Consider the following 24,156-nt stretch of genomic DNA (forward strand, 5'->3'; position numbering starts at 1 on the left):
ATAATAATAATAATAATAACAATAACAATAATGATAACAATAATGACAAAAATAATTGTACTGGTGGTGGTGTAGCTGCCACCATATGTACTGGTGGGTTGTAAAGAATAGGCCCTGCTCCTATTCTTAAGTTTATTAGGTACAGGAGCTGGCGAGGACGGAGCGGTACACCCTCCCAGATTGGTGGTCAGGCACCCACTGTCGGTCCAATGTCGGATAGGGGTGGGCAGGTACCGGTACCAGTACCGGTACTAACGGTACCAGCTATACGGTACGGTACCGGTACCAGATTGCTCGGTACCAGTACCGAGACTGACCACTCGGCATTGGTTGGTACCAAGTAATCATCATTCTACTCGGCACTCGGTACCGGTACCGAGTGCCGAATAGAATCAAACAGGCACCGCAAGTGACACGCCTCGAAGCCTCGAAGCAGACTTAACAGTATAATGTTCGCAGGGGGTGCATACACAAATTATTAAATAAATACCTCCCTCTCATTTATCATACACTTAACCAAGCTCTCGCAGTATGTGGTTTACTATCAATTTTGATAGACATTTTATTTCATATACATTTACTGCCAATTATACTCTTAAACTGCCACCTGAAATTATCATTCCCTCACTTGAATAGGACTGTGACGTCACCCACGGCATTTAAACTGACTGATAATTCTGAAGCGGAATGGGTTACAAATTATTTTATTCACTCGGTGGTACTAAATTACCATCAGAATGACGTAAATCTACAGACGAAAAAACACCCTTGTGACGAGGAATTATCGCCTCAACCAATGCTTATACTACAGTTACATAAGACATATTAATTTCATCAAGATCAAGCGACAAGGCTTATCAGGACTGAGCCATTGGCAGCTCACTCCTTCACAAAGAGCATGTGTACCCAGGGCTACCACCCGTTCTACACAGGGAGAGGTGTCTCAAAAATTTTCGTCCGTGTATCTCAGAATGCATGGTGCTAAAAGCGTTCGAGAACTTTGTGTGGAGAATGTACATCCATAATAACTATACATGCTATTTTTTTTATCGAAAAAAATAAATGTTCACTTCATTCAGAGAGAGAGAGAGAGAGAGAGAGAGAGAGAGAGAGAGAGAGAGAGAGAGAGAGAGAGATTTCAGGACTAGGCTATCAATAGCTTCCTTATTATTCATACAATTATACTTATTTATTGATGTTTATATATTGTACCACACCAACCTCACTCTTCGGGGTGAGATGAGCACTGAGGCCACACACACCTAAGCGCCTCCCCTCTCCCTTTACCTTCACCTACCAACGCCACTCTTCTCCGAGCATTAATAGCAGAAGGAAATCGTGACACTGAGACAAAAGAAGAAACAGCATGCCTAACGTAATAACATGATGCTCAATGACAATACTTATACTATCAATTACAGTCCAGGTTAGCGCTCCAACAAGAATGTTACAGTGAACTAGGGGTGGGCAGGTACCGGTACCAGTACCGGTACTAACGGTACCAGCTAAACGGTACGCTACCGGTACCAGATTGCTCGGTACCGGTACCAGTTGCTCGGATTTATTTATTGGATTTATTGATAATTCTTCATGTCCGATTTTTGGGGGGGGTTGCTAATAAATATTGTTATTGTTATTAGACCATGATCGAGTACATCCATAATAACTATACATGCTATTTTTTTTTATCGAAAAAATAAATATTCACTTCATTCAGAGAGAGAGAGAGAGAGAGAGAGAGAGAGAGAGAGAGAGAGAGAGAGAGAGAGAGATCACTCAGTGAGTGGATATCTCGGTGATATGGGTACTCGACTACTCGATCATAGTCTAATAACAATAACAATATTTATTAGCAACCTAAAAAATAAATAGAATCGGATATGAAGAATTATCCAGTAACTCCAATAAATAAATAAAATAATGAAATAATGGAAACGGGAGCTGTGATGGAAACGGAAAGCAGGACAAAATGGTGGGAACTTGGGTAGACGGTCAGCGGGGCAGTGACTCAGCGTCTACACACAGGGCCCATACCGCATGGAGGCGGGCGAGCGCCGAGCGTCACTAAGATCCAAACGGTACCGGTACTAGCGGCAATGCGCAGTGCCGAGTGATCATTAACCTTCCCGGAACCCAAGTGATCATGAGGCTTCGCGGTACCAGTACCGATACCAGGTACCGGTACCAGGTATCGTGTACCTGGTACCGCCCCGGTACTGACCGTCTCCCAAGTTCCCACCATTTTGTCATGCTTTCCGTTTCCATCACAGATTCTTTTTCTTTTTTAGGTTGCTAATAAATATTTTTATTGTTATTAGACTATGATCGACTACATCCATAATCACTATACATGCTATTTTTTTATCGAAACAAGAAATATTCACTTCATTCAGAGAGAGAGAGAGAGATTTACATAAAAAATCAGACCACACAGACCCCCATGGTCCAGACTAGGCGGTCTGTCCTTAAACCAAAGTGATTTTACATTAATCAGAAGGCTCCAAAACGTTGCATTTCTACTCTAGTTGACATTAAGTTGAAGGAGAGAGAGAGAGTTTTCTTTACAGGAAATTTATTTGGGAATTTCATCAGAAGTCATTAAGAAAAAAATAAACTCCTTCGGGTACCGGTACCGGTACCGGTACTAACGGTACTTGAGTTTTCGGTACCGGTACTACCGGTACTCAAATTAACGGTACTTGCCCATCCCTACAGTGAACTTCTGTGGGCGCCACGGAGCTCATGTGGAGCGGGGCAGCAGCCTGAGGGGAATGCCGCCGCGGGGCCGCAGTATCAGCTCGCCCAGAAGCTGAAGTTCACTCTCGGGGATATCGCTCACCACCTTGAAGTTCCGCAATACGCTGCTGAGAACCACCTTCTCTTCCATCATGGCGAACTTCTGGCCTGCACAACACCCAACAGACAATTGTGTTACGCAAAAATATGGTAAAACATTCATAGAACAAGCTACTGATATTTGCAACAGAGCTCACTTATCAGTAAGCACTGCAGAAATCATCACGGCACGAGGAACCCACCTATGCAGTTTCTCGGTCCGGCGCTGAAAGGCACGTAGGCAAAGGGATGGCGTTTGGCTACGTTCTCGGGCAGGAAGCGGTCAGGGTCAAACCTGTCAGGGTCAGGGAACTGTTCAGCGTTCCGGTGCAGCTTGAATATCACAAGCATGACGGTCACGCCCGCAGGGACACGCTTATTATCTGACAGATAAGAAAAAGGGTTCCAAAAATACTTTCTAATATACTTGAGAAGGAGCTGATTGCGTTAGTCTGTCTCATCTGTCAATCCTTCTTATGGCAACACGGATGCCATTGCATCCTCCCTAGGGCTGATTTTGCAGGAGAAAGGAGAAAGTCAGTCAATGTGTGAAGGAAAACACTTTGCACTATGTTCAATTCTGTTGACACTTTATGCTTATTATATGGAACTACTACATGGTACTTCTTAATTGGTTTTGCAGCACGCATCATACACTCCATTATTTCTTTAATTAAAACGTTTCCTATATTATCTGAGAAATACGACATGCACTATACATATGTATATTCCGGGAACAATCATCAGTCTCACCTATTATGAGGTCTTCATTCAGTTCTCTGCCGATGTAGGGAACAGAGGGAAGGAGTCTGAGGGACTCCTTGATGCAGTTCTCCAAGTACTTCATTTGCTTCAGGTCCTCCATGGTGGCAGGGCGGTCACTGTCCCCAAAGATACTGTCCAGTTCCTCCTGCACCCGTGCCTGCCACAGGGGACACAGGAGACAAGGGTTAGGTGTGGGAGGAGGAGGAGGAGGAAACATGGAATTGCAGGCAACAGAAAGCCTATTGGCTCATTACGAGGTTGCCCGCTCTGATGATTTAATCTGCTCGACAGCCGCTTGGTGCCGCAGAGCAGATGAAAAAACCTCAGTATTCAATTTACTCTTGTCCCAATGAAATGACTGTCGATTCGATTTTTACAGGAACTGATGCTATTTGCATATACTACTTTTGAGGGTAGATTGTTCCAATGGCGGATGACTCAGTTTGAAAAGGAACTTCTGTCAATGTCTTTGCTACATCGCCTAGTTTGAATTTGTAGACCGTTGTTTCTATTTCTTAAGTTGTAGCTCAAAAAACTTGAAGTGGTTGACGTTACTGAACTTCTTAAGGTACTTGAACACTTGTATCATATCTCCCTTTTTCGAGCGTAAAGAGGTTAGTCGCTTTAAACGTTCTTTATACGGCTGTGCCCTCAAGGGTGAAATTATTTTCGTAGCACGTCGCTGAACTCGCTCTAATAATTCGATGTCCTCCCTGTAGCTAGGTGACCAGAACTGTACCACATACTCACAACGTTCAAATCCGTGATGTCTCACGATGACGAATGAAGATTGCACAACACAACACAGCTATTATAGTACACACAATAATTACAGCGGTTTTAATCCACGACCACGTTAAATCCCCGTCTGCGTTGTAAACACTTCCGAAAAAATCAGCTGGTGGGGTGGATCAGAAGGACCTGAGAATTCCAGGTCCGGTTTCGGGTAGAGAGAGGAAGGAGGTGACCACTAGCCAATAGTCATCCTTGACGCTGGGCCTCACTCACCTGAAGTTCTGGGTTGCGCCCCATGAGGTAAAGGGCCCAGTTGATCCCAGAGGATGTGGTGTCATGGCCCTCAAACATGAAAGTGTCCACCTCCTCCCTGATGTCCTCATCAGAGAGCACCTTCCCATCCTCAGAGGCCTCAAGCAGAAGATCAAGGAACGCCAGCCGCTTCTTGCCTCCGCCTGTCCAAGGTTGTGAATTGTTTGAATGAGGCAAAAAGCGATGTCCTTAACTTACTACTAGCAACAACGTTTCAACATTTCGCATGACAACGGGAAGTACAGCCACGAGGTACAGAGGGGTGCCCTCTCACTCTGGTACTTAAAACTATTATTGTCATAGATTTAGATGTGTTATTAATCTGTCAACAATATTATTATTATTATTATCATTATTATTATTATTATTTATTATTATTTCTATTATTATTATTATTATTATCATCATCATTAAATATAATAATAATAATAATAATAATAATAATAATAATAATAATAATAATAATAATAATAATAATAATAACAATAACAATAACAACAATAACAATAATAATAATAATAATAATAATAATAATAATAATAATAATAATAATAATAATAATAATAACAAATATTATAATTGCAAGGACACCAATGATAATAGAGACGAGGCAGACACAGCTACACCCTCTGGTTTGCCACACTCACCCAGCAGCCGCTCCTCCTCCGAGCATTCCTGGGGGCGCTTTTTAGCCTCAGAGTACAGCCTCTTTCGCTCCCTGATGGTCTCCCGGGAAAACTTGTGCAGCACTCCCAGGCACGCGTCATGCTCCTTCTTCAGACCCAGGAGCCGAAACATGAAGTCTGGGTGCTGCCAAACTACTGTCATCCTCCGTTGAAGTAAGTAGTTTATCCTGAGAGTAGGGTTGCACCGATTAATTGGTAAGTAATCGGTAATCGGCCTAATCGGGCACTTTGCCGATTAATCGGTAATCGGTTTTTGACCGATTAATCGGGGCCGATTAGTATTTTTTTTTTCTCTCTTATAATACAATGTACATAACACAATATTAATAATGTTAATGTTAGGATGGTGATGTTACCAAAAGTCTGATACCTTTCCACAGCATTTATTTCAAACAAGTCCCTATGCGAATGTATGTTAAGTAATTAAAATTGATATATAAAATTATGATACCGGTATTTGGTTCAACTTTGAAACTCAGGAAAAAAATCAACATATTACTTTATATTACAACCAAGAAAAATTAATTACATATTTCAACTTGCTTAGTACAGTAATCGAGTAATATCATTCACCATGCTTGCCGCTCATAAGGAAACAAGTTATAGTAATATATCATGAAAAGTATGGAACTAGACAAGTGATTTTTCTCAGTACATTAAATGCTCACTGAGACACACTGAGTCACTGACTGACTGATAGGGGTGGGCAGGTACCGGTACCACTACCGGTATTAACGGTACCAGCTAAACGGTACGGTACCGGTACCAGATTGCTCGATACCGGTACCAGATTGCTCGGATTTATTTATTGGATTTATTGATAATTCATCATGTCCGATTCATTTTTTTTTTCTTTTTTAGGTTGCCAATAAATATTGTTATTGTTATTAGACTATGATCGAATACATCCATAATAACTATACATGCTATTTTTTATCGAAAAAACAAATATTCATTTCATTCAGAGAGAGAGAGTGTGTGCACAACCGAAGACACATTCTAATTAAGGGCAGAAATAAATGAGAGGAAAAAGTCCACTGTGTGTGTGTGTGTGTCTCTCTCTCTGAATGAAGTGAATATTCATTTTTTCGATAAAAAAATAGCATGTATAGATATTATGCATGTACTCGATCATAGTCTAATAACAATAACAATATGTATTAGCAACCTAAAGAAAGAATCGCACATGAAGAATTATCCAGTAAATCCAATAAATAAATCCAATAATAAAATAATGAAGACAGGAGCTATGATGGAAACGAAAAGCAGGACAAAATGGTGGGAACTTGGACAGACGGTCAGCGAGGCAGTGACTCAGCAGTCAGCACAACATTCAAGGCTTATCGTCTCGATCCACAGGGCCCATACCGGTACCGCATGGCGACTGGCCAGCCCCGCGCGCCGCCGAGCGTCACCAAGATCCAAACGGTACCGGTACCAAACAGTGCCGAGTGATCATGAGTCTTCCCGGCATTGGGTACCGGTACCGGGTGCCGGCTGAATCGATTCTTCTCGGCACTTGGTACCGGTACCAGGTGCCGATAAGAATCGATTCAGCCGGCACCCGGTACCGGTACCAAGTGCCGAGAATAATCGATTCAGCCGGCACCCGGTACCGGTACCCAGTGCCGGGAAGACTCAGGCGGTGGCTGAGTCGTCAAAGTAACGGCCTCGTGTTCAGGAGGACGCGAGTTCAATCCCCGCCCGGTGCCACCAAGCTGGGATTTTTCAGCCGCCGCCGAGTGGCTTAAAACTACCCACATGCTGTCCAGAAGACCACCTATCAACCCGGACTCTAGATTCTAGGATCAAAGATGAGCTCTGGGAGGGCAGCATGAGCCAATGCAAGATGGCGCCACTATAAACACTTGCCTGCCTGCCAGGGGCTGGGGGCACCATCAGGGACCGGAAGAAGAAGCCTTGGACCGACCACCAGGATCCACCTGGAAGAAGCCTACCGGCGCAATAGGCTGCAATGTAAAAAAAAAAAAAAAAAAACTGTTTGGTACCGGTACCGTTTGGATCTTGGTGACGCTTGGCGGCGCGCGGGGCTAGCCAGTCGCCATACAGTACCGGTATGGACCCTGGGGAGACCACAAGCCTTGAATGTTGTGCTGGCTGCTGAGTCACTGCCTCGCTGACCGTCTTCCCAAGTTCCCACCATTTTGTCCTGCTTTTCGTTACCATAATAGCTCGATCCCGTCTCCATTATTTTATTATTGGATTTATGTTCGAATCATTTTTTTTTTTAGGATACTAATATATATTGTTATTGTTACTAGACTATGAGTACATCCATAATAACTACGTATACATATGCTATTCTTTTTATCGAAAAAAATATTCACTTCGTTCAGGAGAGAGAGAGAGAGAGAGAGAGAGAGAGAGAGAGAGAGAGAGAGAGAGAGAGAGAGAGAGAGAGAGAGAGAGAGAGAGAGAGAGAGAGAGAGAGTTTTCTTTACAGAAAATTTATTTAGGAATTTCATCAGACGGCATTAAGATAAAAAAAACTCTTTTGGGTACAGGTACCGGTACCAGTACTAACGGTATCTGAGTTTTCGGTACCGGTACTCCTGGTACTCAAATTAACGGTACCTGCCCATCCTACTGACTGACAGGCAAATGATAGCCTGTGGCGTAGGTCTCACGGACTCTCACCGAGTCTCACCGTACTGGTACTGGACACGTTCAGATACAGACTTCGTACGGTACGCTTATACCATTTTCAGTTTTACCTAATAGAGGGACATTATTCTAGTTTTTCATCACTGTAGTTACATAAAGTTATTATTTCATACTAATATGCAGTAATCATACTGTATATTTTGTACTAATAAAAAAATAAAAACATGCGTGTTTTTAGTTTAGAAGTAAGCAAGCACAGTGTAACAGACAGTAAATCAGAAGAAGACTTGAGAGATTGATTAACTTTCTGTACACTACCATTTCTAGTAGTATCTACATAGGATCACCACAAGAAATGGAAAACTGGCAAATTCTAACATATTAAAACCAGGATGTTTCCACAAAGCAAGGCTAAATTATAAGTAACAAATTACTTGAAGTATTTGCTCTCCAAACAGGAGATGACAGTTGGGCAGTAAACAAAGTTGTAAACATGAGGGTTACAGTATGTCTTTAACTTTGTGGTACCAGTGTCCAGTAATTAAGACAGATTAATCACATTTACAATTTCTAAATAATCGGCCGATTAATCGGTATCGGCCGATTATTGGTTACCGATCAATCGGTAATCGGCCAAATTGCTTATTGGTGCAACCCTACCTGAGAGTAAGTGACGGTAATGGCACAGGTGTCATCAACGCTGTACAGGTATGTATCTCAAGACACAGCCTCCAAGAGTTCTGAGGTGTTAATTCACAAAATGGACCCTTCCCATGGGCCAACACCAGCTGACACATGCATTGCTTTACACATTCATGGGTTTGAACAGTAAGCATGCATCATCACCAAACTGACAAGACACAGCTGAGCATAACATATACTCACCGCTTCACGGCGCGGACATACTCCGAGTCCTCTTCGTCTTGAGAATTGACTGTTCGTCCCATCGCAGCCTCTAGGAAGAACAAGAACAGTGAAGCAGGAAGCTGATTTGCTCATTGACTGAGTAAAGTAACGAACTGACGATTGAGCGCAAACAGCAAGTCTTACAAAATGACTGACGGAAAAGAAAAAAAAAATGAAAAACAGAAAAAGAAACGCAACTCACCACAAATAATGTCTAGAGTGCAGAGAGTGATGAAGGGAAAGATGTCGAAGGGCTCCCCGTTGGCCTTGCCCCTCAGCTTGCTCACTAACTTGCTGCTCTGCCTGCTGAACACCTCCACGAAGTCATTCAGGATAGTAAAGTGGAAGGCAGGAGTGAGGAGCTTGCGGCGGGAGTGCCACTTGCTGCCTGGCGGAGGGGAGGAAGGAAGGGTAATAATTCTAGACATCCAGTGTGCTCACTCTGAAGGAAGAATCCATCAGAAACAATAATGCTCAAAATGCTACCAATTCATCAAAGAAACGAAAAGGTGAATATACTTTTTAGGGCCACACTGTTTGCAGGTAAATACTAGCGTGGAAAGACTAACCAGTGGAGGTGAGCAGCCCCGTGCCGAGCCAGGGATAGAGGAAGTGGTAGTCGTCGCTCTTGTCGATGTTCTTCTGGCTGGTCAGCATGACCTGGGGGAGGAGTACGGAGCAGGGCACGTTGGGAGGCGGGTCACGAACACTTTCACCTCCACAAGTGTCCCCCACAGCATGAATTACGCTTCTAATATTCATTACGCTACCAATGCACTGTGTTTACTTATGTGTTGTTGTATGTTGTATTTTGTTCTATATTGAAAATCATAACAACAACAACAACAAACAATAATTATAATTACGATGACATCCACCACAATCCACATCATTACTGACACTATTATAACTACTACTTTTTTTTATAGTAAAGGAAGCAACTCAAGGGCAACAAAAAAAAGTGTAGATAAAAAAACGCTAATTGCTGCTCTTATAAGAGAGAAATGTAAAAGAGTGGCCAAAAGAGAGGTCAATTTCGGGTGGAGAAGTGTTTTGATGCACTCCTCTTGAAAGAATTCAAGTTAAAGGCAGGAGGAAATATAGACAAAGGAAGTTTGCTACAGAGTTTACCAGTGTAAAGGATGAAAGAATGAAGATGTTGGTTAACTCTTGCATAAGGGGTTTGGACAGTATAGTACGTAGTAGAAATTCGAGTGCAGCGGGGCCGCAGTTAGCAGGTTCAGAAGAGCAGTCAGCATGAAAATATCGATAGAAGATAGAAGGAGAGGCAATATGGCGGCGGAATTTAAGAGGTAGAAGACTGTCAGTAATAGGAGGGAAGCTGATGAGACAAAGAGCCTTTTAGACTCTTCTGTCCAGGACATCTGTGTGTGTGGAGTCCCCCCAACACTACTCCATACATACTTACATACGTACATACTCCATACGAGGGTGGACAAGGCCCTTGTATACGGATAGCTTAATCGTATGTGCGGGAGAGAAGAACTGGCGAAGACGATACAGAACGCCCAACCTCGAGGACGCTGATTTCGTAAGAGAGGAGATGTGAAGTTTCCAGTTGAGATTTTGAGTTGAGGATAGGCCAAGGATGTTTATAGTAGAAGATGAAAGCTGAGTGTTATCGAAGAATAGGGGATAGGTGTTTGAAAGATTGTGTCGAATTGATAGATAGGTGGAGAAATTGAGTTTTCAGGCGTTGAAGGACACCAGGTTCCTCCTGCCCCAATCAGAAATGATAGTAAGGTCAGAGGATAAGCATTCTTCGGCCTCCAGCCTGGACTACTACTTCTACTACTACTACAACAACGACAACAACTACTACTACTACTACAACTACTACTACAGCTACTACTTCTACTACATCTACTACTACTACTACTGCTATTACTATACTACTACTACTAATAATAATAATATCAACTACTACTACTACTACTGCTACTACTACTATTACTACTACTATAGTCCGGCAAATCTTAAGTGGCGGCTCTGACGTAGACAGCCCGCTAGACCCTGTTGCCACGTCTCCAACTGACCTCGCACACCGTGCCTCTATACACCCTTCTCTCTCTCTCTCTCTCTCTCTCTCTCTCTCTCTCTCTCTCTCTCTCTCTCTGTGTGTGTGTGTGTGTGTGTGTGTGTGTGTCTCTCTCTCTCTCTCTCTCTCTCTCTCTCTCTCTCTCTCTCTCTCTCTCTCTCTCTCTCTCTCTCTCTCTCTCTCTCTCTCTCTCTCTCTGTGTGTGTGTGTGTGTGAAAAGTGAGAAAAGTGGGGATGTACTCGATTCGGGGAATATGGTGCACGACAATACATAACAATAATAATAATAATAATAATAATAATAATAATAATAATAATAATGATAATAAACCTCTTTAAAAACAACGCACCAAGACTCTTTACCCCTTAGGTGGTCAAAGTGTAATGTTTTACTGTTCTTAGCGACCACCCCTTCCCCACTCCCTGGCCATCCCCAGCGGAACCTCACCATTCACCTGCATATGACTCACACCAGAATTTGCTTGACGGTCCTGGCATTCCATATATAGGTACAGTCTCTATATATTATCATAATTATGCCATATAACTGACATTGTATGGCAGATGGCAGACACACACCAAAAAATGGCAGAAATGCAATAATTAAAGCACGCAGAGCAACTGGCAACTGCGGTGTGTTGGGTTAAGTTGAGCTGACACGCTGCCAAGTGTTGTACAAATTTCTTTGCATTCACTCACAGACAGAATCAATCATCAAAACCATATTTGTTTTTATACTAGAATGAGAGAGAAAGAGAGAGACACGGGGAGAGAGTGAGAGAAGGATGTGAGAGGCACGGTGTGCGAGGTCATTTGGAGACATAGCACCCTCATAAATCTGTGGAATTGGGTGGCTGGGCAAGTGGAAGATGCAGCGCACTATACGTCAAAGTTCATTTGGTGACGAGTGTGGGGGTAGATGGACTGCGGCACGTAGGTCAAGGCCGCAGCCTCTCCCTCGAACGAAGGGATTAGCGGGTAAAAAAAATTGCGCGGTTACTGTCACACCTTCCTCACCTTCCCCATATTAACTCAATCGAGGACGGAGACACACACACACACACACACACACACACACACACACACACACACACCAAAAGTGGGCAAGTGCGGTACTGAGTGCGGTAGTACCGCATCACAAAAAAGTACCGCAGTACCGAAAAATTTCTGAAAATACCGCTCTACCGCGGACCGCACAAAAAAATCCCGCGGTACTTTTTGAGGTACTTTGAAAACTATCGAAGACGACATTTGCAGCGCCGCATGCTCACAGAATCTTTTTTTTTTTTTTTTTTACAGTGAATCGGACTCTATCAGTCAATCGGTATCAGTCATCAGAATCAGTGATTCAATCATTCTGACTTTTCAGTTATTGTTCAAAATTAAATACTAAATAGACAGACTAAACTACTACACTGCGAGTCTTCTTTAACCCGCGCGGTGCCGGCCGTTTCAACCCCAGACCCGTCCGTGGTGCCGGCCGATTTTTCATTTTATTTATGAGGTTAAAAATCCTAAGCAATTGTAAGATAATGGAAAAACATGCAAAAAGTGGTTTAGCAAAGTTAATTTTTTTCAAACCCACCTTATATATGTTGGTGTTGCCTCTCGCTGGTGCATATTAAATGACGGTACTCTCACTCGGTTTTACATAGTTTTTATTAGTTACTGAACTATCATCAGACATGTCTGATAAGTTGATAGCCAGGATAGGCACTGAAGTATTTTTTTCTATTTTGACTACCGCAACCGCAGTACCGCACACCGCGTACCGCACTGGGAAAGAAAAAAATGGGACCGCACTACCGCAACCGCACTACTCCGGAAAAAGTACCGCACTACCCGCAACCGCACTACTGATTTTTCAGTACCGCGCCCACCTCTGACACACACACACACACACACACACACACACACACACACACACACAATAATAATAATAATAATAATAATGATAATAATAATAATGATGATAATAATAATAATGATAATAATAATAATAATAATAATAATAATAATAATAATAATAATAATAATAATAATAATAATAATAATAATAATAATAATAATAATAATAATAATAATAATAATAATAATAATAATAATAATAATGATAATGGTGATGATGATGATGATAATGATGATAATAATAATACTAATACTAATACTAATAATACTAATAATAATAATAATAATAATGATGATGATGATGATGATGATGATGATGATCCTACCATTGTATCTTTTTAGTTTCCTGGTGCTACTTCCACATGTATCCTTAGTTGTATAATCACACTCTGTACTGCCTGGGGGTTGGGATGGCATGCTCCTCCCTTCTCTTTTGTTGTTTACTTGCAACAATAAACTATCAATCAATCAATCAATAATGATAATAATAATAATAATAATAATAATAATAATAATAATAATAATAATAATAATAATAATAATAATAATAATGATAATAATAATACAGGTTGAGAATCCTTTATCCGAAATTCCAAAATCCGAAAGTTTTTGAGACCGAGGTCGCTGGTTTTGGGCAGCTTTTGGGATGGCATTGGGCGGGAGCACAGTCCACGGCCTGGCAACTCTGGGGCGAGATTCTCGAATCTCTTACGAGCTCGTAAGTCACACCTACGACCACGCAGTGCCTTCACCGCAATTCTCAAAGCGCTACGTGATCGTAACTGTGCACGTAAGTTAAGGGTGGGTCGGGTGCAGTCGTAAGCCTTACGAGGTCTCCCTGATTTACATAAAATGCATTATAATTAGTGTTTCCCATCATGAAAATAGGAAGAACATGTGTTCAATAAGTAAATCTATCTATTACAGTGAGCAATCAAGAGCAGAGATATTTGTTTAACCACTTTTGTGTGCGGTGCAGTTACAAAGGAAAAACTTCCCTCAACATACTCTGGTGTCACATACCTCATCCAAAATACCATATACCTCAACACATATGCGCGTGTTATGCACCTGCACGGTGCCCTGCGCATTACATATCAAGATCAAGAAGACCTCGCAAGACTGCTGTCACTGCTTCTGGTGGCTAAATGATTGTACTCCGAGAAGCCTAAATAAAATATGAGAAAATAGTGACAGATGAAAAACGTCAGTCATTCAATGATATGTGAAGCAACAAACCATCAGAATATTACGGGCGGTCGCGCATGTGTTTCGAGAATCTCGCCCCTGGTGTGCTGCTATGCGTTAGTTTGTTTTCAGCAGTCGCCACAGTAACACCTTCGCTCGTTACTCATTGTTATTATCACGTGTTATGTGCTCTGTGGTGTAAATATATTGTTGAAAGTGTCAAAAGGGCCTGCAAATAAATAAAATATTCCGTAATCCAATAAAATCTGAAACCCGAATAAATCCGAAATCCGCAAAACTTTCGGCCCCAGGAATTTCAGCTAAGGGATTCTCAACCTGCAATATGATTATAAAATTTTAATATAAACACTAACATAATAATAATAATAATAATAATAATAATAATAATAATAATAATAATAATAATAATAATAATAATAATACAGTAATAACAATTTACGACAATACTTGCCATCATATGTGATTTATACTAAGACACAACATAAGCAGCGCCACTCAGCGTTGTTAGCGACTGAACTGAAGTAATTAATGCGGCCAACTGAGCCGCGACGGTCTAACCCACCTCGGCAGCTCTGGGACTGCTCAGCATCACCACGACGTCAGCGCCGTACCACACGCGAATCACTTCGCCCAAGTCACAGTACGAGTTCACCAGGCGGAAGAGTTCTGTGTGGCAGGGGCAGGGAAGGGGCATGAACTGTGGCTCGGGCAGCGGGGAGGCTCATCAATGCGCCGTCAATGCAGCACATACACGATTTCAGGAGATCCATTGTCACACATCAGTTGTTATAATGGGTGTAATCTCAACAGGTACAATGGCCACGAAAGGTTGTGTTTATTACAGTATCTAAGGACTTACCCACATTGTCACAGGCGACTTCCAGAGCACAGCCCAGGAGAGGGAGGCCCTTGGGACCTGGAAGCTGGTCCAGCAGCCACACCTGTGGGTGCCATGCACACGCAACTGTGTCAGACACAGTAGTATCGTCTATCTGAATATCAGCAACATTAATTAACATCTCCCAGTGTAGACAAACACAAATATATTTCAGAATAACCTGTTAGTGAAGTCTGTAACAGACTGTGGTGATGAAAAGCTTTCGTCCTCCTCCTCCTCCTCCGCTACATCAAATGAGGGGCAGAACTGAGCTGCATGCACATTCGTTTACCTTCTGGCGCCTCTTGATGAGTTTAGTGATGAGGAATCCCGCCAGGAGGGTGAAGGCGAAGCACGCGAGGGTGGTCGCCACCCCGTGGTCAGTCATCCACTCAGTCCTGCTCCGAAGCCAAGACATTTTCCTGGCAGTCACTTAATTACGCCTTCCAATGCTGTGGAAACAAATCACAACTGAATGAGAAGGGTGCATCTGTTTCTCCTTACATACTGCTGTTAAGAGGACCCTCCTTGGCCCCTCGCCCCTTTAGTAACATAATGGAGAAAGTGAAGTCAGCTCGGGGAACACAACGAAAAAGCCATCACGTCTTGGAGCCTAAAAATAGCGTTTTGGTCCTGAGTTGCCACACGGCTTCCTGATTTATGCTGGTGGAGGCCTTGGAGGGAGAGGCGAACGCTGAGCACGGCGAGGATAATGACGCCACTAAATGCGAAGTATCTTGCAAAACTTTTTAGCGACTAATGTGACACCAACACCTTTGAAATGCCAAGCGCGAGCATTTATCTGTAATTTATATATATATATATATATATATATATATATATATATATATATATATATATATATATATATATATATATATATATATATATATATATATATATATATATATATATATATATATATATATATATATATATATATATATATATATATATATATATATATATATATATATATATATATATATATATATATATATATATATATATATATATATATATATATATATATATATATATATATATATATATATATATATATATATATATATATATATATATATATAATATATATATATATATATATATATATATATATATATATATATATATATATATATATGTATTAAGTTGTTGGAGCATGTCCTGAAAATACTAGAAAGAGTGATAGAAGGTAGACTGAGAGAGTTGGTCAAAATTCACAATCAACAATTCGGATTCATGACTGGATCGAGCACTGTGGATGCAACATTTATTGTAAGGCAGATACAGGAAAAATATCTAGAAGGAAACAGAAAAGTGTATTGGTGTTTTGTGGACTTGGAGAAAGCTTATGATAGAGTGCCTAGAGATGTATTGTATTGGAGCTTGAGAAAGATAGGAGTGCCAGAAAAGCTGATAAGATTGGTGAGGATGATGTATGAGGGAGCTAAAACAACAGTGCAGACGAAGTATGGAGAAACAGAATTTTTCTTAGTTGAATTAGGACTCCATCAGGGATCAGCTTTGAGTCCTTTTCTGTTTCTTACTGTGTTGGACACAATAACAATGGACATAAGGAAAAATGATGACCTGTGGGAGTTGTTATTCGCCGACGACCTAGCCATCATTGCGGATACAGAGGAAGGCCTACAGCAGAGATATTTGTTATGGAAAGGTAACCTGGAGAGAAAGGGAATGAAAGTAAACACACAAAAGACGGAGCTAATGGTAAGCAGTAGGGAAGGGCATGAAGAAATAAGTGTAACATCAGAGGATGGCAGAAGATTGAAACAGACAAATTAATTTAAATATTTGGGATCAGTAATTGCAGATAAAGGGGGGACAGAAAAGGCAGTGAGACAAAGAGTAAAAGATGTATGGCAAAAATGGAGGGAAGTGAGCGGGGTGACCTTAGATAAGAAAATACCATTGAAACTGAGAATGAAAATATACAAAAGTGTGCTGAGACCAGTACTTTTGTATGGTGCAGAAACATGGTCCTTAAGGAAGAAAGAAGAAGGCATTTTGGAGAGAACGGAGATGAGGATGGTGAGGTGGATAGCTGGCATCTCACTGTTGGAGAGCAGACAAAGTGAAGATATAAGAAGAATGTGTGGAATATGTAATATAAAGGAGAAGGCGAGAGAAGCACGACTGAGATACTTTGGACACGTGAAAAGGAGAGATGATGATGAACCAGTGAAGAAGGCAATGATGGCGGGGGTTAGGGGAAGAAGGAGTATCGGAAGACAAAGAATAAGATGGAGAGATGTGATAAAGTGTGACATGAATATACTAGGAGTGCAAGAAGATGATACAATGGATAGAAGCAGGTGGCGAAAGATAACTCGAGCGGCCGACCCTGCAATACAGTATATATATATATATATATATATATATATATATATATATATATATATATATATATATATATATATATATATATATATATATATATATATATATATATATATATATATATATATATATATATATATATATATATATATATATATATATATATATATATATATATATATATATATATATATATATATATATATATATATATATATATATATATATATATATATATATATATATATATATATATATATATATATATATATATATATATATATATATATATATATATATATATATATATATATATATATATATATATATATATATATATATATATATATATATATATATATATATATATATATATATATATATATATATATATATATATATATATATAATTATGAACTTTACATTTCTGCCCGAAATCGTGCCAAATCTATTCTCCGACTAACCAAAAATTCTTTCATTTATAGAAAATGCCAAAACCTTGCTTTCTCTAACTCTTCCCGTGACTTCTGGCATCTAGCCAAAAACATCTCCAACTTCACTTCTTCATCTTTCCCTCCATTCCTCAGTCCTGACGGCAACACTGCCGTCTCATCTATCTCTAAGGCTGAACTCTTCTCTCAAATTTTTTCTAAAAACTCCACTCTGGACGATTCTGGGCATATTCCTCCTTCTCATCCCCCCTCTGACTCCTTTAAGCCTGTTATAAAGATTCTTCAAAATGATGTTTTCTATGCCCTCTCTGGCCTCAATCATCAGAAGGCTTATGGACCTGATCCTTAAAAACTGTGCCTCCGTGCTGTCACCCTGCCTGGTCAAACTCTTTCGCCTCTGCCTGTCAACATCTACCTTTCCTTCTTGCTGGAAGTATGCCTTCATACAGCCTGTACCTAAGAAGGGTGACCGCTACAATCCCTCAAACTACCGTCCTATAGCTTTACTTTCTTGTCTATCTAAAGCTTTTGAATCAATCCTTAACCGGAAGATTCAAAAGCACCTTTCCACTTCTGACCTTCTATCTGATCGCCAGTATGGGTTCCGCAAGGGGCGTTCTACTGGTGATCTCCTAGCCTCCTTAACTGACTCTTGGTCATCCTCTCTTAGCCGTTTCGGTGAAACTTTTGCTATTGCGCTGGACATATCAAAAGCTTTTGATAGGGTCTGGCACAAATCTTTGCTTTCTAAACTACCCTCCTACGGTTTCTATCCTTCTCTCTGTACCTTTATCTCCAGTTTCCTTTCTGACCGTTCTATTTCTGCCGTGGTAGACGGTCACTGTTCTTCCCCTAAATCTATTAACAGTGGTGTCCCACAGGGTTCTGTCCTATCTCCCACTCTTTTTCTGTTGTTCATTGATGATCTTCTTCCCAAAACGAACTGTCCTATCCATTCCTACGCCGATGATTCCACTCTGCATTACTCAACTTCTTTTAATAGAAGACCCACCCTTCAGGAACTTAACGACTCAAGGCTGGAGGCTGCAGAACGCTTAGCCTCAGACCTTACTATTATTTCCGATTGGGGCAAGAAGAACCTGGTGTCCTTCAACGCCTCAAAAACACAGTTTCTCCACCTATCCACTCGACACAATCTTCCAAACAACTATCCCCTATTCTTTGACAACACCCAGCTATCACCTTCCTCAACACTAAACATCCTCGGTCTATCCTTAACTCTAAATCTCAACTGGAAACTTCATATCTCATCTCTTACTAAATCAGCTTCCTCGAGGCTGGGCGTTCTGTACCGTCTCCGCCAGTTCTTCTCCCCTGCACAGTTGCTGTCCATATACAGGGGCCTTGTCCGTCCTCGTATGGAGTATGCATCTCATGTGGGGGCTCCACTCACACAGCTCTTCTGGACAGAGTGAGGCTTAGGCTCTTCGTCTCATCAGCTCTCCTCCTCATACTGATAGTCTTCACCTCTTAAATTCCGCCGCAATGTTGCCTCTTTCTATCTTCTATCGATATTTCCACGCTGACTGCTCTTCTGAACTTGCTAACTGCATGCCTCCCCCCCCCCCTCCCGCGGCCCCGCTGCACTCGACTTTCTACTCATGCTCATCCCTATACTGTCCAAACCCCTTATGCAAGAGTTAACCAGCATCTTCACTCTTTCATCCCTCACGCTGGTAAACTCTGGAACAATCTTCCTTCATCTGTATTTCCTCCTGCCTACGACTTGAACTCTTTCAAGAGGAAGGTATCAGGACACCTCTCCTCCAGTATTTGATATTGATTTCGGCCACCTCTGTTGTTTCTTTTTAGAGTACCGAGTAGCGGGCTTTTTTATTTCTTTTTTGTGTGCCCTTGAAAATATATATATATATATATATATATATATATATATATATATATATATATATATATATATATATATATATATATATATATATATATATATATATATATATATATATATATATATATATATATATATATATATATATATATATATATATATATATATATATATATATATATATATATATATATATATATATATATATATATATATATATATATATATATATATATATATATATATATATATATATATATATATATATATATATATATATATATATATATATATATATATATATATATATATATATATATATATATATATATATATATATATATATATATATATATATATATATATATATATATATATATATATATATATATATATATATATATATATATATATATATATATATATATATATATATATATATATATATATATATATATATATATATGATCCACAAAAGTCATGTGTAATTCTCATATATTGCAATTTGAAAAGTCGTCATGATAAAGAGCACCTTCTACCACACATAAACACTGCAATGAGCCAGCAAGAGTGATGCAGATTGAGGCCTGGCACGGCGAGTGGCCATGCACGGAACTTACCGTCTAAGTGTAGCAAGGCGGGCGGTGGCACTCCTGATCCTGAGTGCACGGAGGGCCGTCAGGGCGGCACACACACGACTAAGTGGGGCAGACCAACTGAACTGAGGCCATACGGACGGCGGGCGGCAGGCGTGGGGCAGGGAAGCCTAACAAACCGTGCCAGTGCCCCTTGTCTGGCACCAACTCGATCTAGCTATCCACTTACCACGCTTTGCCTCCCTTTCGTTACGTTTTTGTTTGTTTCATCTTCTCTTAACCTTTCCTTCCCTTCTGTCTTCAGTACACTCGGCCCACGCATGTCACACATGCCCCTAGATAAGCGAACTATATCTACTTTACCTACCTCAAGACACCGCGTGTGAAGCCTCAAGACATAAAGTATGTTGTTTTCATGAATACTAACACCACTTGTGAGGAGTGCCATCAAGCTAGATGAAAACAACCCCAGCCTTGAAGCACACGGCAACTTAAACGTCGTGGCTGCTGGGGCGTGGGAGTTGCTCCGCCACCAGTCATGATGACTCGTTACTCCATCAGCTTACGTGACACCTACTGCGACACGTCCCTTGTTACCACGGCTCTCGCTTAGTATTATGGTCAAAGAGGAGTAGCCTGCTGGCTTTATGGTGTTGATGTAAAATGTTGACCGTTTACCAAGCCTGTCACGAAGCGGTCATATTATTAATGGCAATAACAGGCTTTACCCATAACAAACACCTGATGCGTGAACGTGAAGCGAACGCTTCTCCAGCACAAGATTCACAGTAGGATGAGACTTACCACCACTCACACATGGATCATCAGTAATCCACTCACTAGCTATACGCGAGATGCCTCCTATTTTATCACTTATGCAATTCTTTCGTTGATGTCTTGATTATACTCCGCATTCAATTGAAACTCAGTAGAATGTTCTACAGTAAGTTTTGGAGGAGTGTTTCTTTGCCTCAATAACATACCAGTCACCTGGTTATCGGTGTGCAATCTTAACGCGAGCCACGGAAGGAATCAGTCCACGTGAGGCAAATATGCGATAGTTAAGGAATACAACACGGAGAAGGATTGTTCATCTTTCTGAAATTTATTACAGTTAAGAAAGTACAGATGATATAAACTTATTTGTTAATGCAGGAGTAACTAATTCTAACTGTGTGTGTAATTCACCTCTTGGTCTGCTACAGGTCTCTCTCGAGACAGCCATCCGTTCCCCCACGGAAGAGCACAGAGCTCATAGTACCGATCTTTGGGTAGGACTGAGACCACTCACACACAACACACCGCGACAACGAGGTCACAACTCCTTGCCTTACGTCGCGTACCTACTCACTGCTAGGTGAACAGGGGCTACACGTGAAATAAGATAACCCCACTTATCTTATCCTAGTGACAGGTGTGTGTGTGTGTGTGTGTGTGTGTGTGTGTGTGTGTGTGTGCGCGCGCGCTGTACATTATATACATAGATTATAAAACGTCTGCATCCACACAACGTCCAAGCGATGCAAAAGTCTGCCCTTTGTCTCCTCGGCTGAGGCTCTGAGTACCGAGGCATCTTGGCGCCCTCGCAGAGGGAGTCAGCCCCTAGTTCCGCCGCAACATCAGGCAGACGCGGCGGGCGTCCGCCCCTCAACACCGAAGGCACATCATGCTGCAGCGTCCGAGCAGGAGTAGCTACCAGTATCACGAGTAACTAGACCTCCCACTAGGTCTTGGAGTGAATGATGGTGAAGTAATGGGAATAGAGTTCCTGTCCCACAGCGATGTCTGTGGTGGCGACCAGAGCCACAACGCGTAGCGGCAACTCCCCCTGGGGGGTGCCAGGGGGCAGCGAGCACCACAGATTGGGAAGGAAGCGACGCGTTCCCCACGGCACCTCCCACGGCTGCAGCGTCACTTCCTGGTACGCTACATTGCTGGGGCGACCTGAGGCACACCAAGAGGACAACACTCATTCAGGGGGAGCACGTGCAAAGGGATAAAGGTGTCTTCCAATTATTTCTCTTCACCGTGATATTTGAGACACAAAATGCACCAGGTAATCCGAGTGACAGGTGAACATAGTTACCTGGAGCCTGGTTGTTGACGTACTGCCCCACATTGAGAGGGTTGACAGGCCAGTCGGTAAGCCAACTCGAGTCTGCCGCCTCCTCGAGTCCCAGGCGGTCCCTCCCACAGCAAGACCTGTCAAGCATCACAAACCACCGCGGTCACGCAAGGGAGACAGGTGTGTGGCTACGTGTGGCACCGGACTCAAGATATTATATCATTCCGAGCAGCCAGAGAAAAACGAGGGATTTTTTTCAACAATGGAGGCAAAGTAAGCAAATGTGCCTGAAAATTAAGCCCACTGATCCATCCAGACAAATATGTGTCGAAACTTTTACCTCATGTTTTGGTAGGACAGTAACACGAACATAGGTATGCTGGCTCTTCATGCCTACAACTACTTCTGCTACTACTACTACTACTACTACTACTACTACTAGCACACACGGCCGGCTGCCCACCTGAACACGGCGCCGGACACTCCCTTGCGGTGGCCGTCCACGATCACCCCGTCAGCACAGCGCAGCATGAAGGGGTTGGCCAGGCTGGGCAGGAGGACGGGCTGCTGCGGGAGGTACAGCCCGCCGGGGTAGAGGGCCACCAGCTGTCCCCCCTTGGCGCCCCTCGGACCTTCCAGCACCACGCCGCTCCCCAGCCCCGGCACGCTGCTGGGGCTCACCCGCACCGAGTACCCCAGTGAAGACTCCATGGCCTGCCGGCGTGGGGGTGGTTGGGGTGAGGGTGATAGTGATAGTGCTGTTACTATTATAAGTATTAATAATAATAATAATAATAATAATAATAATAATAATAATAATAATAATAATAATAACAATAATAATAATAATAATAACAATAACAATAATAATAATAATAATAATAATAATAATAATAATAATTATAATAATGATAATAATAATAATAATGATAATAATAATAATAATAATAATAATAATAATAATAATAATAATAATAATAATAATAATAATAATAATAATAATAATAATAATTAGAAGAGGAAGAAGAAGACGACGACGACGACGACGAAAAAGAAGAAGAAGAAGAAGAAGAAGAAGAAGAAGAAGAAGAAGAAGAAGAAGAAGAAGAAGAAGAAGAAGAAGAAGAAGAAGAAGAAGAAGAAGAAGAAGAAGAAGAAGAAGAAGTTGAAGAAGAAGAAGAAGAAGAAGAAGAAGAAGAAGAAGAAGAAGAAGAAGAAGTTGAAGAAGAAGAAGTAAAAGAAGTAAAAGAAGTAAAAGAAGAAGTAAAAGAAGTAGAAGAAGTAAAAGAAGTAAAAGAAGAAGTAAAAGAAGAAGTAGAAGAAGTAAAAGAAGAAGTAAAAGAAGTAGAAGTAAAAGAAGTAAAAGAAGAAGTAAAAGAAGTAGAAGTAAAAGAAGTAAAAGAAGAAGTAGAAGAAGTAAAAGAAGAAGTAAAAGAAGAAGTAAAAGAAGAAGTAGAAGAAGTAAAAGAAGTAAAAGAAGAAGTAAAAGAAGTAGAAGAAGTAAAAAAAAGAAGTAAAAAAGTAAAAGAAGAAGTAAAAGAAGTAAAAGAGGAAGTAAAAGAAGAAGTAAAAGAAGTAAAAGAAGTAAAAGAAGAAGTAAAAGAAGAAGTAGAAGAAGTAAAAGAAGTAGAAGTAAAAGAAGTAAAAGAAAAAGTAAAAGAAGTAGAAGAAGTAAAAGAAGAAGTAAAAGAAGAAGTAAAAGAAGAAGTAGAAGAAGTAAAAGAAGAAGTAAAAGAAGTAGAAGAAGTAAAAAAGAAGTAAAAAAAGTAAAAGAAGAAGTAAAAGAAGTAAAAGAGGAAGTAAAATAAGAAGCAAAAGAAGAAGAAGTAAAAGAAGTAAAAGAAGTAGTAAAAGAAGTAAAAGAAGTAAAAGAAGAAGTAAAAGAAATAAAAGAAGAA

At 40.8% G+C, this 24,156-nt stretch overlaps 2 protein-coding genes across 4 annotated transcripts in view; both read right to left on the reverse strand.

The window, feature by feature from the left end:
• The window catches only part of LOC127001790 (cytochrome P450 4C1-like), a 54,644-nt gene extending 32,729 nt beyond the window's left edge, over nucleotides 1-21,915 (reverse strand). Inside the window, exons 1-12 of one of the 3 annotated variants that reach the window (XM_050866958.1) lie at nucleotides 20,218-20,485; nucleotides 15,210-15,369; nucleotides 14,900-14,981; nucleotides 14,603-14,706; nucleotides 9,434-9,524; nucleotides 9,067-9,252; nucleotides 8,844-8,913; nucleotides 5,295-5,500; nucleotides 4,609-4,790; nucleotides 3,589-3,757; nucleotides 3,039-3,218; nucleotides 2,488-2,904 (exon numbers count right to left, since the gene is read on the reverse strand). In XM_050866958.1, coding sequence (XP_050722915.1) covers nucleotides 2,741-2,904; nucleotides 3,039-3,218; nucleotides 3,589-3,757; nucleotides 4,609-4,790; nucleotides 5,295-5,500; nucleotides 8,844-8,913; nucleotides 9,067-9,252; nucleotides 9,434-9,524; nucleotides 14,603-14,706; nucleotides 14,900-14,981; nucleotides 15,210-15,335 — 1,560 coding nt within the window. In that variant the 5' untranslated portion in view covers nucleotides 15,336-15,369; nucleotides 20,218-20,485 and the 3' untranslated portion in view covers nucleotides 2,488-2,740. Of the gene's footprint in view, nucleotides 1-2,487; nucleotides 2,905-3,038; nucleotides 3,219-3,588; nucleotides 3,758-4,608; nucleotides 4,791-5,294; nucleotides 5,501-8,843; nucleotides 8,914-9,066; nucleotides 9,253-9,433; nucleotides 9,525-14,602; nucleotides 14,707-14,899; nucleotides 14,982-15,209; nucleotides 15,370-20,217; nucleotides 20,486-21,381 lie in introns of those variants that run through there. The other 2 variants (XM_050866961.1, XM_050866960.1) reach the window with 2 other exon arrangements.
• Nucleotide 21,916: 1 nt separating this feature from the next.
• LOC127001455 (SET domain-containing protein 9-like) lies at nucleotides 21,917-22,969 on the reverse strand. The gene is made up of 3 exons (XM_050865982.1): nucleotides 22,722-22,969; nucleotides 22,280-22,395; nucleotides 21,917-22,137 (listed from the first exon to the last, which is right to left on the reverse strand). Exons 1-3 carry the CDS (start codon nucleotides 22,967-22,969, stop codon nucleotides 21,917-21,919), a joined length of 585 nt encoding a protein of 194 aa, XP_050721939.1.
• Nucleotides 22,970-24,156: the final 1,187 nt, after the last annotated feature.

Source organism: Eriocheir sinensis, chromosome 21 (assembly GCF_024679095.1).
Source record: "Eriocheir sinensis breed Jianghai 21 chromosome 21, ASM2467909v1, whole genome shotgun sequence".
In the NCBI taxonomy this organism is placed as follows: Eukaryota; Metazoa; Arthropoda; class Malacostraca; order Decapoda; family Varunidae; genus Eriocheir; species Eriocheir sinensis.

Excerpts from the sequence above, each read along its gene's own strand:
- LOC127001455 (XM_050865982.1), bottom strand. The coding sequence starts at position 22,969 with ATGGAGTCTTCACTGGGGTACTCGGTGCGGGTGAGCCCCAGCAGCGTG. Across the intron at positions 22,396-22,721 it reads GTGTCCGGCGCCGTGTTCAG|GTCTTGCTGTGGGAGGGACC; the intron begins GTGGGCAGCCGG and ends GATGCTTGACAG. Across the intron at positions 22,138-22,279 it reads CGTCAACAACCAGGCTCCAG|GTCGCCCCAGCAATGTAGCG; the intron begins GTAACTATGTTC and ends GGTGTGCCTCAG.